The 13,804-nt window shown below is 38.3% G+C and overlaps 1 protein-coding gene across 8 annotated transcripts in view; it reads left to right on the plus strand.

Moving 5' to 3' along the window:
* LOC118703341 (CREB binding protein) overlaps positions 1 to 13,804 on the plus strand; it is a 157,496-nt gene that overhangs the window by 124,255 nt on the left and 19,437 nt on the right. For 5 of the 8 annotated variants that reach the window (XM_036410214.2, XM_036410215.2, XM_036410216.2 and 2 more), the window contains 5 exons: positions 716 to 834; positions 2,622 to 2,861; positions 4,670 to 4,758; positions 10,066 to 10,146; positions 11,763 to 11,819. In XM_036410214.2, coding sequence (XP_036266107.1) covers positions 716 to 834; positions 2,622 to 2,861; positions 4,670 to 4,758; positions 10,066 to 10,146; positions 11,763 to 11,819 — 586 coding nt within the window. Of the gene's footprint in view, positions 1 to 715; positions 835 to 2,621; positions 2,862 to 4,669; positions 4,759 to 10,035; positions 10,147 to 11,762; positions 11,820 to 13,804 lie in introns of all 8 variants that reach the window. The other 3 variants (XM_036410218.2, XM_036410219.2, XM_036410213.2) reach the window with 1 other exon arrangement.

Genomic DNA, 13,804 nt, shown 5'->3' on the forward strand with positions numbered 1-13,804 from the left:
ATGCATAGGATGTGTGTGAGCAAGGTGGGGTTGTAACATCACTGCTGCCTGACCTGCTGCTTGCTTTCAGAGGCTATTGTACACATTTCCCCGTGTCTTTTGAGCTCATTTGGGTTTCATGTGAATGTATCATCTTGAATGTATCTGGAAGCCACTGTTTATCCTTGGATTGGTGACAATAGAAAATGCAGTAGGAAATGCAATAGCTGAGAGGTTGGAGAAATGGGCATGTGGGAGAGAAGTATAGACCTTTTGGTGAAAATACTTATTTTTATAGCTCTGTTACTGTGTTCGTTTGTGAGGTTGTAGTACAAACCATTTGTCTCAAGTGGTCTGAGTTTACTTTAGGCCAGAAAGGTCCCTTCCACTGTTTGATCAATGAAGCAGATTTGGGAGTGAGCTTCATTTTCTGTTCCAACAGTTTTAATGTTGAAATTTCTCACTGCAGAGCATACTTACTGTGGTATTATGCCTCATGACATGTATGAAGTTTTTAGAAACACCAATGTTACTATTATTTCAGAAACCCTGGATTTGTAGCTTTAGAATGTCTGTGGACTCTGCTGAATGAGAACCCTAGTAAGTTTCAGTGCAGGGAGGGAGATGACTCAGACCTCCTTAGAAATGGCCAGATTTTCATTTGAAGTGTCATAAAGGAAGGGTCTGGGTGCCTTGTAAACAGTGTGTGTGTTTTTCTTATGCTTTCCAACTACAGTCTTTAAACCGGAGGAATTGCGCCAGGCTCTTATGCCAACCCTAGAAGCGCTATATCGACAGGATCCAGAGTCCTTACCTTTTCGGCAGCCTGTAGATCCCCAGCTCCTAGGAATTCCTGTAAGTTCATACAGTAAAAATATATTATAATTTTTTTAATGAAAATGTATTATAATTTTACTAGTGTAACTCATGATTATCCATGTTCTATTTCTTAAAATTGGGTAAAATAAAAACCTTGTTTTGTATATTTTTCTCAAACTATTTTTAAAAGTTTGCTGCCAAAACAGTAATGCACCTTCTTACTAAAATGTGTTTCCAAAGGATTGGTGAATATCCTATATAATAAAAGGCTAATATGCAAATCAACTGAACGGTGGAACAACTGGTCGCTATGATGCACACTGACCACTAGGGAGTAGACATTCAATGCAGGAGCTGACCCCTGGTGGTCAGTACACTCCCACAGGGGGAGCACCACTCAGCCAGAAGCTCTGAGCCCGGCTCACAGCTGGCAGGTGGAGCCTGTCTCACCTCTGCGGAAGTGCTAAGGATGTCTGCTCCCTGGGCTTAAGCTGTCAGTCGGACATCCCCCGAGGGCTCCCGGACTGTGAGAGGGTGCTGGCCAGGCTGAGGGAAATCCCCCCCCCCCCCCCGAGTGCACAAATTCCATGCACCAGGCCTCTAGACAATTATAGAACACATGGGCCACTCATTTTGATATCCCATGGCAAAGGCCATGGTGACCCAACAGATTCTTTTAAACAGTGTTACTATTTTTGTTTTCAGTTTATCTTTGAATTTCATTTTGCTTGATAGGACCAAGAGTGAATCTCTAGAAAAACTGATAAATTTGCTTACCATTGTAATTCAGTGCATGAAAATTCTTATTTTTAAAATCTTAAATAGCACTTTTTATTTTAATCCTCACCTGAGGACTTGTTTTCATTGATTCTTAGGGAGAGGGAAACATTGATGTGAGAGAAACATCAGTCAGTTGTCTCCAGTATGCACCCTGACTGGGGATCAAGCCCTTAACCTTCTAGTATATGGGATAATGCTCCAGTCAACTGAGCCACCGGCTAGGGCTAAGCAGCATCTTTTAGTAAACAGTTCTTTTAAATTTTTTTTCTTTAACTTTGCCTATGAAGGAATTTGATCACATTTTAAAATGTTAATTTTAGATAGTAAAATCAGTTCTTAATGTTAGAAACAGAAGTTGTTCTGGTACTTTCCATTTTATTTTAAGATAAGGCTGGCATTTGGAATTTGGGGTGTCCACTAGATTGAGACCATTTTGTCTTTTTTCCCCCCACATTTCACAAGATTTATTTTTACATTGTTTTAACATTTTGAGCTTTTTCCAAATTATCCAAATGATGTTGGATCCAGGAGACTTTTTAAAAACCATGTTGAGATTGTTCTAAATGAATTTAAGAGCTAACTATAAACTTTGGCTATCTACTAGAAATAAAAAAAAAAAAATGTGATAATGCCATTACAGAAAGAATTAAACAATTCTTAAATTGATATACTTCATACACACTACAATTGCTAAATTATAAATGAAAACATAAACTTGTTTTCCAACAGAATAATTGTGTACACAAAATGATTTCAACAATGAAATTGCATTATAAAACATTCATAATTTTGAGGCATGTTGACCTTATGGGAAAATTATGGCTTACGATTTGAATGATTTTGTAAAATCATTGGTGATCTTCATTGGTGTCATTTTAATTTCTTTATTGATTAAGGTGTTATATATGTGTCTTTATTCCCCCATTACCCCTTCATTCCCCCCACTCATGCCCTCAGCCCTCCTCTTGTCTGTGTCCACTGGTTAGGCTTATATGCATGCATACAAGTCCTTTGGTTGATCTCTCTCCCATTTTGTCTTTAAGGATTATTTTGACATTGTGAAGAACCCCATGGACCTTTCCACCATCAAGCGAAAGTTAGACACAGGGCAGTACCAAGAGCCCTGGCAGTACGTGGATGATGTCTGGCTGATGTTCAACAATGCCTGGCTCTATAACCGCAAGACGTCTCGGGTCTATAAGTTTTGCAGTAAATTGGCAGAGGTCTTTGAACAAGAAATTGACCCTGTTATGCAGTCCCTTGGATATTGTTGTGGACGCAAGGTACAGTTTAAACTGTTTCTGGATAATGAACTTCTCCCAGTTAGTCCAAGAGTATGGAAGACTCAACATTTTGGCCACACATGTGTGCTGGGAAGTACCCATATGGAGTAAAACAATTGATTACTTGGAGTGATATAATGGATGGTCAAAGCTGGAGGTGCTTTTGGGGAAAGGCCTTAGGTTAAGCATTTCTGGCTGCCCCTGTGTGCATTCACTATCAATAATATATGTCTCCTTTTTTTTTTTTTTTTTTTTTTAGAGAGGGAGGGAGAGGCATCGATTTGTTGTTCCAGTGAACTCATTCACACACCCACACACACACACACACACACACACACACAAATTCATGCACTAGGGGTGAGGGGGTCCCTCAGCATGGCCTGCCCCCTCTCACAGTCCAGGAGCCCTCAGGGGCAGGAAGCAAAATGGCAATTAGGGGAAGGCAATGCCCCATCATACCTGTATTGCTGTCACTGCCGGCAGCACAAGCCTCAGCCAGCCCTGGTTACCTGAGCCTCGGACAGCCCTTGGCAGCTAGGCAGCAGCCTTCCGAGGCTTGCCTGCACCTTGAGACAGCCCAGGGTAGCTGGGAGCTGAGGGGAATAGGAGACTCCAGAGGCACATGTGCAGAGCAGGCCTGGCGTTGCTGCGCCTGCTGCCCCAATGGGGCTGAGGGAACTGGGCACCACCAACTTTGAGGGCATGTCAGTCAATTAGCATATTTCCTTCTTATTTGCTGTGGGCGCCACTATCTTTGCAATGGCGTGAGGGTCAATTAACATACTCTTTATTAGATAGGATATATCTTTTTTATTTATATATATAAGTATATTTATATAAATATATATATTTATATATATATATAAATTTATATTTATATACATATGAAGGGAGAGGAGAGGAGAGATAGAAGTGTCCTATATAATAAAAAGCTAATATGCAGATCAACCAAATAGTGGAACGACTGGTCACATTGACACACCAGGGAACAAATGTTCAGTGCAGAAGCTGACACCTAGTGGTCAGTGCACACCCACAGGTGGAGCACTGCTCAGCCAACAGCCAGGTTCATGGCTGGTAAGTGCAGCAGCGGTGGCGGGAGCCTCTCCCTGTGGGGAACAGGCCTACGCCTTCAGTCAGACATCCCCCAAAGGCTCCCAGACAAGAGAGGGCACAGGCCCAACTGAAGGACCTCTCTCCCCTCTGAGTGCATGAATTTCATGCACTAGGCCTTTAGTCAATGATGAGAATCATTGATTGGCTGCTTACTGTGCACTCCCTACCGGGGATTGAGCCAACAACCAGGACATGTGCCCTTGACTAAAATCGAACCTGGGACCTTTCAGTCCGCAGGCCAGTGCTCTATCCACTAAGCCAAACCAGCTAAGGCTATAATATATGTCTCTTAAACCCTAATTATATTGCATTGTATCAGAAAATATCTTTAGCCGAAACCGGTTTGGCTCAGTGGTAGAGCGTCCCAGGTTCGATTCCGGTCAAGGGCATGTACATTGGTTGCAGGCACATCCCCGGTAGGGGGTGTGCAAGAGGCAGCTGGTCGATGTTTCTCTCTCATCAACGTTTCTAGCTCTCTATCTCTCTCCCTTCCTCCTCTCTGTAAAATATCAATAAAGTATATATATATTTTTTTAAAATAAATCTTTAAAATCTGTGAAAATTGTTAGGAAACTATCCAGTGTACTAACAGAAGTAATTTACTAGTTGATTCTGACCCTCCATAATTGAGTAGAACTTTACATGACAATAAATAGGTTATATTTTTAGTATTTTCTCCTTTGTTTTTGCAGTATGAGTTTTCCCCACAGACTTTGTGCTGCTACGGAAAACAACTGTGTACAATTCCTCGAGATGCAGCCTACTACAGCTATCAGAATAGGTAAGCATTGAACAGCTTCCTGAACTACAGAACGAAGGTCTTAGGGCAAGGCATGTTTGTCTGCTTATAGCCCAGGTACATATCTTTCATAAAGTTCCAATGAAAGGAGCCACAATTGCAGTGTTTCTTGGTCACTCATATAGATTCACAGTCTTAATTTTAAGGAATGCTTTCACAGTATAAAAATTTTAGCTCACAGCTGCTTGCTGCACAATCTGACCTGAGTCAGGTACGTTCTTTCTTAAGTCATGGTCTAGATTCTAAAAAGTAACCATAGAAGAAAGAGTCTGGAGTTGAGAATAACTCTAATAAAGGTTGACCTGCCTTTTTCAAGATACTAAAACAGTTGAAACATTGTTTTTACTATTCCTATGTAAATATTTGTCTAGTTAATTTGACCTGGAAAGTCTGATGGAAAGACTTGCATTAGCGCTAATTGATTGGAAAAAATAAAACCATAGACTTTTTGTTTTTAATTAGTTGCATAATACAGAATAACATTTAGAGTTTTTATTGAGTTTTTAAAAAACTTCCCTATTATAAGATGGCCATTTCAGGTTTTTTAAGTGGTAGGTATGCTTGAAAAAATATTTGCCATCCTCTTCAGATGTTGATGGCTTACAAAGAATATACCCCCTATCTTAAGTAAGGGGGAAATGAAAATAGTATTTTTATTGAGGATTGTTTTGAAAATTAAGCTATTTGCATTCATTGTTTTATGTGGCCTCATGTTGCTATAGCATGAGGGCAGTATGTCTTGAAGCACATGTTGTAAATTTTGGTCAGATTTAGTTACATTGACTCCATTTTATGACTTGGAAATTAGATTCTTTGTGACCACAAAGAAGCTTCATGCCTAATCTTCATCTTTAGTTTCAAATATTAACTATCAACATTAAGACTTTTGATGTTTTAATTATTTTTGTTTGCTTAGTAATAGCTTACATTCTAATATTTTGAAGAACATAAGTAGAGAGGTTTTTGTTATTTGTTTAGGGGTACATGCACAGACTTTGAATAATTTGGAATTTTGAGATTATTTTTCTTTCAATATTTGTTTTTAAATTATTTTATTTAAATATATAAATATAACCATATTCAATATTATTAATGACTTTCATCAAGATTCTACTTTAAAAAACTTTTGACCTAAAAATGTCTCCAATAAAGGTTTCTAAGCCTTGCCTAGCTCTTTGGAATTTCTGTCTTAGCTTGCCCTTCTGTCAGTAGAAGCATTTTAAGACAAAGCTTGAAATGATACATAGCCCTTTTTTAATGGAATCTCTCCCATACAGACAAGTGTTGTGAAGTTCTAGTCCATCCATTTACAATCTTAGTCTAGTAATCTTCATAATGTATGTGTATCTAGTAATCCCATAATGTATATGTATCAAGCTTAACCTTCTTGTTTGTGATACGGGCACAGTAACACCTTTCCTGATGGTCTCAGTTATCAGTCTTTAATGAAATAATTAATAGGAATTCACTTTGGAAACTTAAATGCCAAGCAAAATAAATTTACGAAATTTTAAGGCAATAGTTAAAATTAACTATACCCTGAAAAACACCTCTGCTGCCAGTTTGGGTAAAAAAAGAAGAAAAGACAACAGATTGCTTGCCACCATATCTAAAGTTTTAGGACCTTTTCATTTTTTATTTCATTGTGCCTGAGTCCTTTGAGACCCTATCTTTGCTAATTTGCACAGATTTTTGGCCATATTTAAGTTGAGAGCAAATAAATTCATAATTTGATAGCATCAGGGTACACTACTTACCCATTGGAGGAGGTTATTGATGTAGTGCAAATAGGATTGTTTTGAAAGTTTTGAAATGTCCAATTGTATTTCTATATGTGTAAGAATACATTTCTTAGCTTAATCTCATAAGATGTTCTTTCTAGAATACTGACCTTGAAGAAGTTAACATGTAATTCTATTAAAGCAATAGCCTAATTCTGTGTTGGACATTTTAGCTGCTTGCATTTTTATTCTCAACTTTGACTATGAGCACTATGCTGTTTTTATGAATTATTGTTTTGACACAAATTGTTTGGGCACTGAAACCATAGAAAAATCCTAGAGACCATTTAAACAAGTGAAACTTAATATATAAACTAGAGTGTGGTTACATTTCACCTGTTTCCATACTTTAAAAATTTGAAAGAAACTCATGTTGGGGATACTGTTTTATAGATTTTCCAATTATTAATCTATAGGTAAGATAGGTACTATCTATAGATATCCCTGTTATTTGTATACACTGATATGGTACTTAAAACAATCTGCATTTGAAAATTTACTCCATACATTAAATTATCCATACAGATAAACTGTGCAGTTACATTGTGCTATCGTTAGGTGCCCAGATGTACATCATCATCAGATTATGTGAAGTATTTCTCCTTTATAATTCCATGTTCATCAATCTGCTTCCTTCACAGAAGGCAGAATGTCAACTAGGCTGTTACAATGAAAAGTAAATTTCTGAATTATTTTATATTTCCAGGATGAATAAAGTTTAGACTAGATAATAAGATATTTTCACCCACTGATTGCCAGGTGGTGGCATCCAATTTGACTATATGGGTGCCCATGCTCCCTTCTGTGGGCTGTGGTGACTTCTCAAAGGGTATTAGAGTGAGTCCCTGGGTCCTCTCCAACTCTCCTCTAAAACCTCAACAGATTTTATTCTTCAATGTCCCTGGCATTGCTTTGGGACAGGCACTAGCATGGGTTAATTGTCTGCCTCTCCCAGTTACTGATCCTTGAAGTTTTTCAGGGCTGGGAGTTAGTTATTCATAGAGCATAGTTTTCTGCAGCCACTTAGCCATCAGTGATTTGTCTCAGGCCAGTTTCCTTCGTTGGAAAATAATGGGTTTATGATTCTTGTTTCCTGAATGTTGCTGGACTTGATGCCCTGCTTGAATAAAAGCTAAGAATTTTTCCAGGGTTTAAAATCATTTATGCTCACATGTAATTATAGCAGCAATTTCATTTCAAAATGTGTTCAAAGTTACTCTTCTTGCTAGTCCATAGTGGCTGTGTGTTTAATCTTAAAATGAACTGGAACACTCAATTTCTAGTTTTATTTTCAAAGGGGAAATATTTTGCATGGAGGGGTATCTTTGCCTATTGTTCTGGTTGCCACTGAGTTGGTTTATAGTTTCTGAACTTTCATTCTTTCCTGCCAAGTGATGATCATGTCCTCCTGCACATGAAAATTCTTTCACTACATGATTTCAAGGCTCCATAGGAATATTAACAAAATAGTGAGTAGCCAGAATATTGTTGAAGTTCATTCAGGAAAGCAAAACAAAACAATATAGAGGTATGGGCAAAAGTAGAGGTTAAATTACCAGCCATCGTTAACTAAAAAATAAACCATAGGTGAGGGTACGAAATAATAATAAGACAAATAATACAATAATTAATAAATACATATACAGTAATAAACATTGTGTTTTGTGTACTTACAACTCTAAACCTACTTTTGCCTATCCCTGTATATATTTAAAACAGCAATATTAATTTGCTCCTGGTCAGAGTTTTAATCTTGACAGAATTCATTTATTGACTTAGTCCTAAATAAACAGGTCCCAGCAAGAATCTTTCATTAATCCAGTTGTTACCCACAGGGAATCTGTCATGTTCCTCATCAACATACTGAAAAATGGTGTAATCTTGGGGTGTGTGCATGCTCTCAAGTTTTATGCCTTTAATATAGTATGTATTTAGCCAGTAAAACATAGCAGACAAAATGTCAATGTATTTAATTTAGGTTAGAATTAGAACTTGTAGAGGACCTATTTTAGTAATGAAGACAAAATGGCCAGGTGGTGTCTGACTGTCGTTTGTAGCTGTGCATGGTGCGTGTGTGCTCGTGTGTGTGTGCACGTGCGTGTTCACGCGCGCACGTGTGAAACTGCAAGCTGCCGCATCTCCTTCTGTACTCTTGGTTCAGTGTGGCACTCCAAGTCTCGTCATAGTGTCTTTAACACTAATCCCCTTGGCATCTTGTAGACGTAGTTTTGAGCACTAAAACTGCATTTTATTGTGCTGCTGTTGCTACCTTATACTCATCCTTTTTGCTTGTATAAGTCACATTCATTCAGCTTGTTGTTGTTTTTTTTTACAGTATTGTGTGCCCATCTTGTTTTATGCAGCATCAGCCTGCATTTTTGTTGATTTCTCATTCATGTCCTTTCCAAACATTTAATAGTTTTTATTTTAATTATTCTTATTTGATAGCTTGAGCTGAGGCTCTGTATTATCTTACAAGAAATTGGGGTTATGGATAATTTCTCAAATGCAGATTGTGCTTTAAAGATTTAACTCTCTAAATTTGCTTAACTTGGATTGTCACCAAGTCAGAGCAGTCAATCACTGAGTATCTCAGATTGATGAATGATTGGTCCCAGTCCCAAAAAGTTTAAGTCAAAGCTTAGAATTGAATTTTAAAAGTCTTTAACATTGTTTGTGGATTTATATATATATATATATATTGTATTGTTTATACAATATATCACAATTTTTTTCCTCTGTATATTCTTATTGATAAATGGCTGGAAAGTCTTTGACCCCTATTGCATTTCTGTTAAATGTTTGTCTAGAAAATGGATTTGGTTTCATTTGTATTATAACACAATTAAGTGATTAACATGAGAAAAAAAAGGAAAAAAATTAAAACCAGTTTTGAGTGCTGAACATTTTTAAACCTTTAAAGATCTGGCTTAAAAACCAGAAATAAAAATCTCTGAGTTGCTGTCAAGCATAAATTTTCCATTTTGAAAAAAAAGCATTTTCAGTTTAAATTGCTTTTTTAAGGCCTTTTGTCAGACTGTTTTGTTCAAAGTCAATTTTTCCAAACCCTGAAATTGTATTTTTCTCTAATACAAAATTCAAACTTCTAAATTTTAAGCTCCTTACAATTCTGGTATTAACAACTCCTTGCAAACATTTGCATCTTGGAGCTGAACCAAGCCCTGTCGTTGTTAGTGATGATGGCCTGTGATGTGTGCAATGAGACCGAATGCTAATCAATGCTTTGCCTTGGCTTTCTGCTCTGTGTTGTCTTGGTGTTTGCGTCTTACCTCTGTGTCTGTGCTATTTGTTCCCTTCCCTGTTCTCTAATCCTGCCCTTCCCAACCTGCCCCTGTTCCTCTCATTGTTCTCACTGACCCATCAATCAACCAACAACGTCCCCCCTTCGTCGTGGTGATCTGCCCTGCTCTGATTGGTGGCTTCGTTGCTTGGGTGGCTGTGTGTTTTGATGGACCAGTTCACCCAAGTATGGCCTTCTTGCTGACAGGTATCATTTTTGTGAGAAGTGTTTCACAGAGATCCAGGGGGAGAATGTTACCCTTGGTGACGACCCTTCACAACCCCAGACGTAAGTACTATGTCATTTTTCTCGGGAGTGATTCTTAATTGTTTTTGTCTCTTGTCCATGAGTAAAAGGAAAGCACTACTGCTGTTTTGACTTGTGTGTAGTATATTTTCTCACATTAATTATGCTCACATTCATATTTTAACATGTAGCTGTTTGAGCTAAACACCAGTGGTACTTCCATGTTCTTCCCTCCATTCAGTACAGTGGTGTTCAGAGCCGGACTGTGCAGTTCACAGGTCTCTCAATCTTGCTCCAATTCTTCTTTTAAAACACTTGGTTTTTCCTAGAGGCTGCCACCCTGCATTTTGGAAGTTATAAATTTTCAGTTCACCTGAGAAACCAGATAACCCTATCCATAGACTGGCAGTAGCAAAAAATGAGTTTCATGTACCTACTTTCATCCTTTAAGTTGTGAAGCTAATGGAATACAGATAATGAGATCCCAGAGTGTAAATGTCTCCTTCTTTGCTGGAAACTTGACTCTTGCTCACTAGGTCCAATTTAGACACGCCTGAGTTGGCCCTTTCATTCCTTCACTGATCCACCTTTTGGTCCCAGTGCCTGTCCTCTGTGGTCAGCTCATTTATGTGCTTGAGAAATCTAAAAACCTGCCAGCCACCATGTCTGCCCAGAACTACCAGTGTTCTATGGTTCTCTCTTTTCTCTGGACTCTGCCTGATTCCAACCACGCTGGCTACTTTGCTGATGTCTCCCCCACAGGCAACAGAGCTTCACACTAACACACTTTCCAGCAGGGTGGGACACTTAGTCTGCAACTCAAGGCTACTTTATTCTAATGCAAAATAAACATGGCCACTTACAAATCAAAATGACAGATATCCTACCTATTCAATTTATTTTTCTATCCCTTGTCATCTTAATCTTTTGGTCCTATTACATGATTAATAATTGCTTGTATAATTATGTGAATCAGAAGTCATTCACATATATACACTGATCATAACAAAAGGACGATAGAAACACTCAGCCCTTTAAGAGTAAAATATCACTGCATAGATGCTGACCTTCTGTCATTGAGGTAATATTATAATTAAAAGAATTGTTCCTGGCCAGGTGGCTGTTTATTGGAGCATTGTCTTGTATACCAAAAAGGTTATAGGTTTGATTCCCGGTCAGGGCACGTAGGGGAGGCAACAGATCGATGTTTCTCTCTCATATCAATGTTTCTCTTTCTCTCTCTCCTCCTCCTCCCCCTCTCTCTTTCTCTAAAAATCAGTTTAAAAAAGAATTAGTTGCACCAATATCAGTTAAATTTAGTAGCCAGTCACCATATAGATTTGATTGAAAATTAACAAGTTTGAAACACAATTTTGCCATCATGTTTTTACTATTAATAGTTTTAGTTAAATCTTGTAATAAGTGCTGATGATAGTTAGGAGGAAATATTCCGAGAAAGATAGAGAAAATTAAATGGTGGTGCTTTCTGTAGAATTGAGTTTTATATGTTCATGCCATCATTGCATCTACTTGGGATTTTAGCTATTATTTTCCTTTTGAAGAACTAGTTGCAACATAATATTCCAGAAACTATAATTTATATTCAGCAGATCAATTATTAAGTTAATTAACTTTTTTTAAATTTCTTTTTAAACAAGGACAATTTCAAAGGATCAATTTGAAAAGAAGAAAAATGACACCTTAGATCCTGAACCGTGAGTATATAGCTATTTCTTTCTTTTAGATTTTAGTTTCAGATCAAGAACAGTTCCTCCTTATGATTGAGTGTGGAAGAAGACATTGTAAATGCATTGCTTTGGGTGGAATTTTATTGTGTGAAGTTATTTCCTATATGAATCATTCTTTAACTCACACTAAATATGTATGTCTCTGTAACATGTTCTTCAAGTACTGAGTTTTAACAAGACTTAGGTAGGTCTTTGTTCTAATAGATTCTCTCTAATAAGTTGGTCATTGGTGTTGTTAAAAAGCCATTTAGTGTGAATCTTTTGAAAACACAGGTAGGAATATTTGGTAGAGTAGTGCTAGTATCATTTAAAGGGAAATTTTAGAAAGAAAACCTCTTAGAAACCACTTTCTAAAAATAACAAATGGGAAGCCTGGCGTATGTTCTTGCCACTGTCTTTGGTATGGTGTATTTTCAAAGGCCATTGTCAAATATTTGACCTTCCTTCATCTTGCTCAGTGAGAATGCTGTATTTGCAAAGTGTGCTCTGTGATAGCCCTTAAGAGGCTTCAGAACTCCCTTCAGTGTGACAACCCCTTCAGGTCCCCAAAGTCAAGTCCTGAGACCACCCCAGTGTGTGGAGAGGCCCATTGTGTTCTACCGCTGTGCTGAATGCACTTTCAGAGCTGCTTAGAATGCAGGCTCCAGCACCATTTGATGTTTGGTAAACATGACTATAGTGCATCCAGAACTGAGAAACAGGTCCTCCCCACTCTTGGCTCCAAACCCCTAGCTTTAGTGATCCCTATTGATACAGTGGAAGAGACAGACTTTCCACCAGACCTCATATTGAAACCTAACTTTACATTGAGAGCTTACATAATCTCTCCTACTAGTAGTGCCCAGACTGGGTACACATTGAATACAAGAACTCCAGTCTGAGCATAGAGCCTGGTGCGTGAGGAGGTGCCTCCCCAGATCATTAATGACCAGTGAATTATTTGTCTTAATTGTCCAGCTGCCTGTTCACATTATGTCCTCCCCTTCAGTTTTTCAGATTCACTATGATTTATATTCATTTCTAACTTCAAAATACATTACATTGAAGTACTCATTACTAGGCAGGAGCTTGTCCATCAGTACAAGAGACAGATGAATCATTGCACAGATAGCAGGAGGTAGTAAGGTGGCCCAAAGGTGAGGGGCCCTGTTTCTGGTCATGATGGCATTCCAGAGAAGATGACACTCATCTGCAGTCAGGTGTTGAGAAATGGGAAGAATATTCTATACACAAAGGAATAAAAGAACATAGGATGTTCAGCAACAACATCAGTAAGCTCAAGTGGTTGGCAGGTAGAGCATGTGGATGGAGCCCCAAGTGATGTGGAGGAGAGGCAGCTAGTGCAGAGCCCCTTACATAGTTCTTGGACCTGAAGGTTTTCTCCTGAGTGTGCTAAGGTGGTTTGGGGGGACATCATTGGCTTCTGTTATGGAAAGATTATACTGGATTTGTGAGATAGATTCAGTGGAGAGGAAGACTTTGCTCCCTAGTAGGGAAACTAGTTAGGAGACTCAGAGGAGCAGCTTAGGCAGGAGATGGAAGGGGGAAGGGCGACCTGAACAGCCTTCTGGTGGAAGAGACCACACTGCAGGGTGAGGAAGGGTTCAGACTAACTGGTGGCTTAGGTAACTGCATGAATAAAAATGTAGGAAGGGGAGTCATCCAGTTGGTTAATGATAGAAGGGGAGAGAGATTGAAATTCAAAATGGATAAAATGGGGTCTAGAACAAATACCGTATTTTTTTACATTCCTCTTCCCTTACATAGGAGGAAAGGGTTGAGAATGGGTTGTCTTTGGAGCAGGCACAGAAGCTCAGAGAGTTATTACTTGCTGACCTTTTAAATTCTTAACCAGGGATGAGCTCAACTGCTGAAATTTCAGCAAAGGAACTTGTTTTAGTTTTGTTTTGTTTTTTAATAAATCTTTATTGTTCATATTATTACCAATGTTC

Source organism: Pipistrellus kuhlii, unplaced genomic scaffold (assembly GCF_014108245.1).
Source record: "Pipistrellus kuhlii isolate mPipKuh1 unplaced genomic scaffold, mPipKuh1.p scaffold_m20_p_4, whole genome shotgun sequence".
Taxonomy (NCBI): Eukaryota; Metazoa; Chordata; class Mammalia; order Chiroptera; family Vespertilionidae; genus Pipistrellus; species Pipistrellus kuhlii.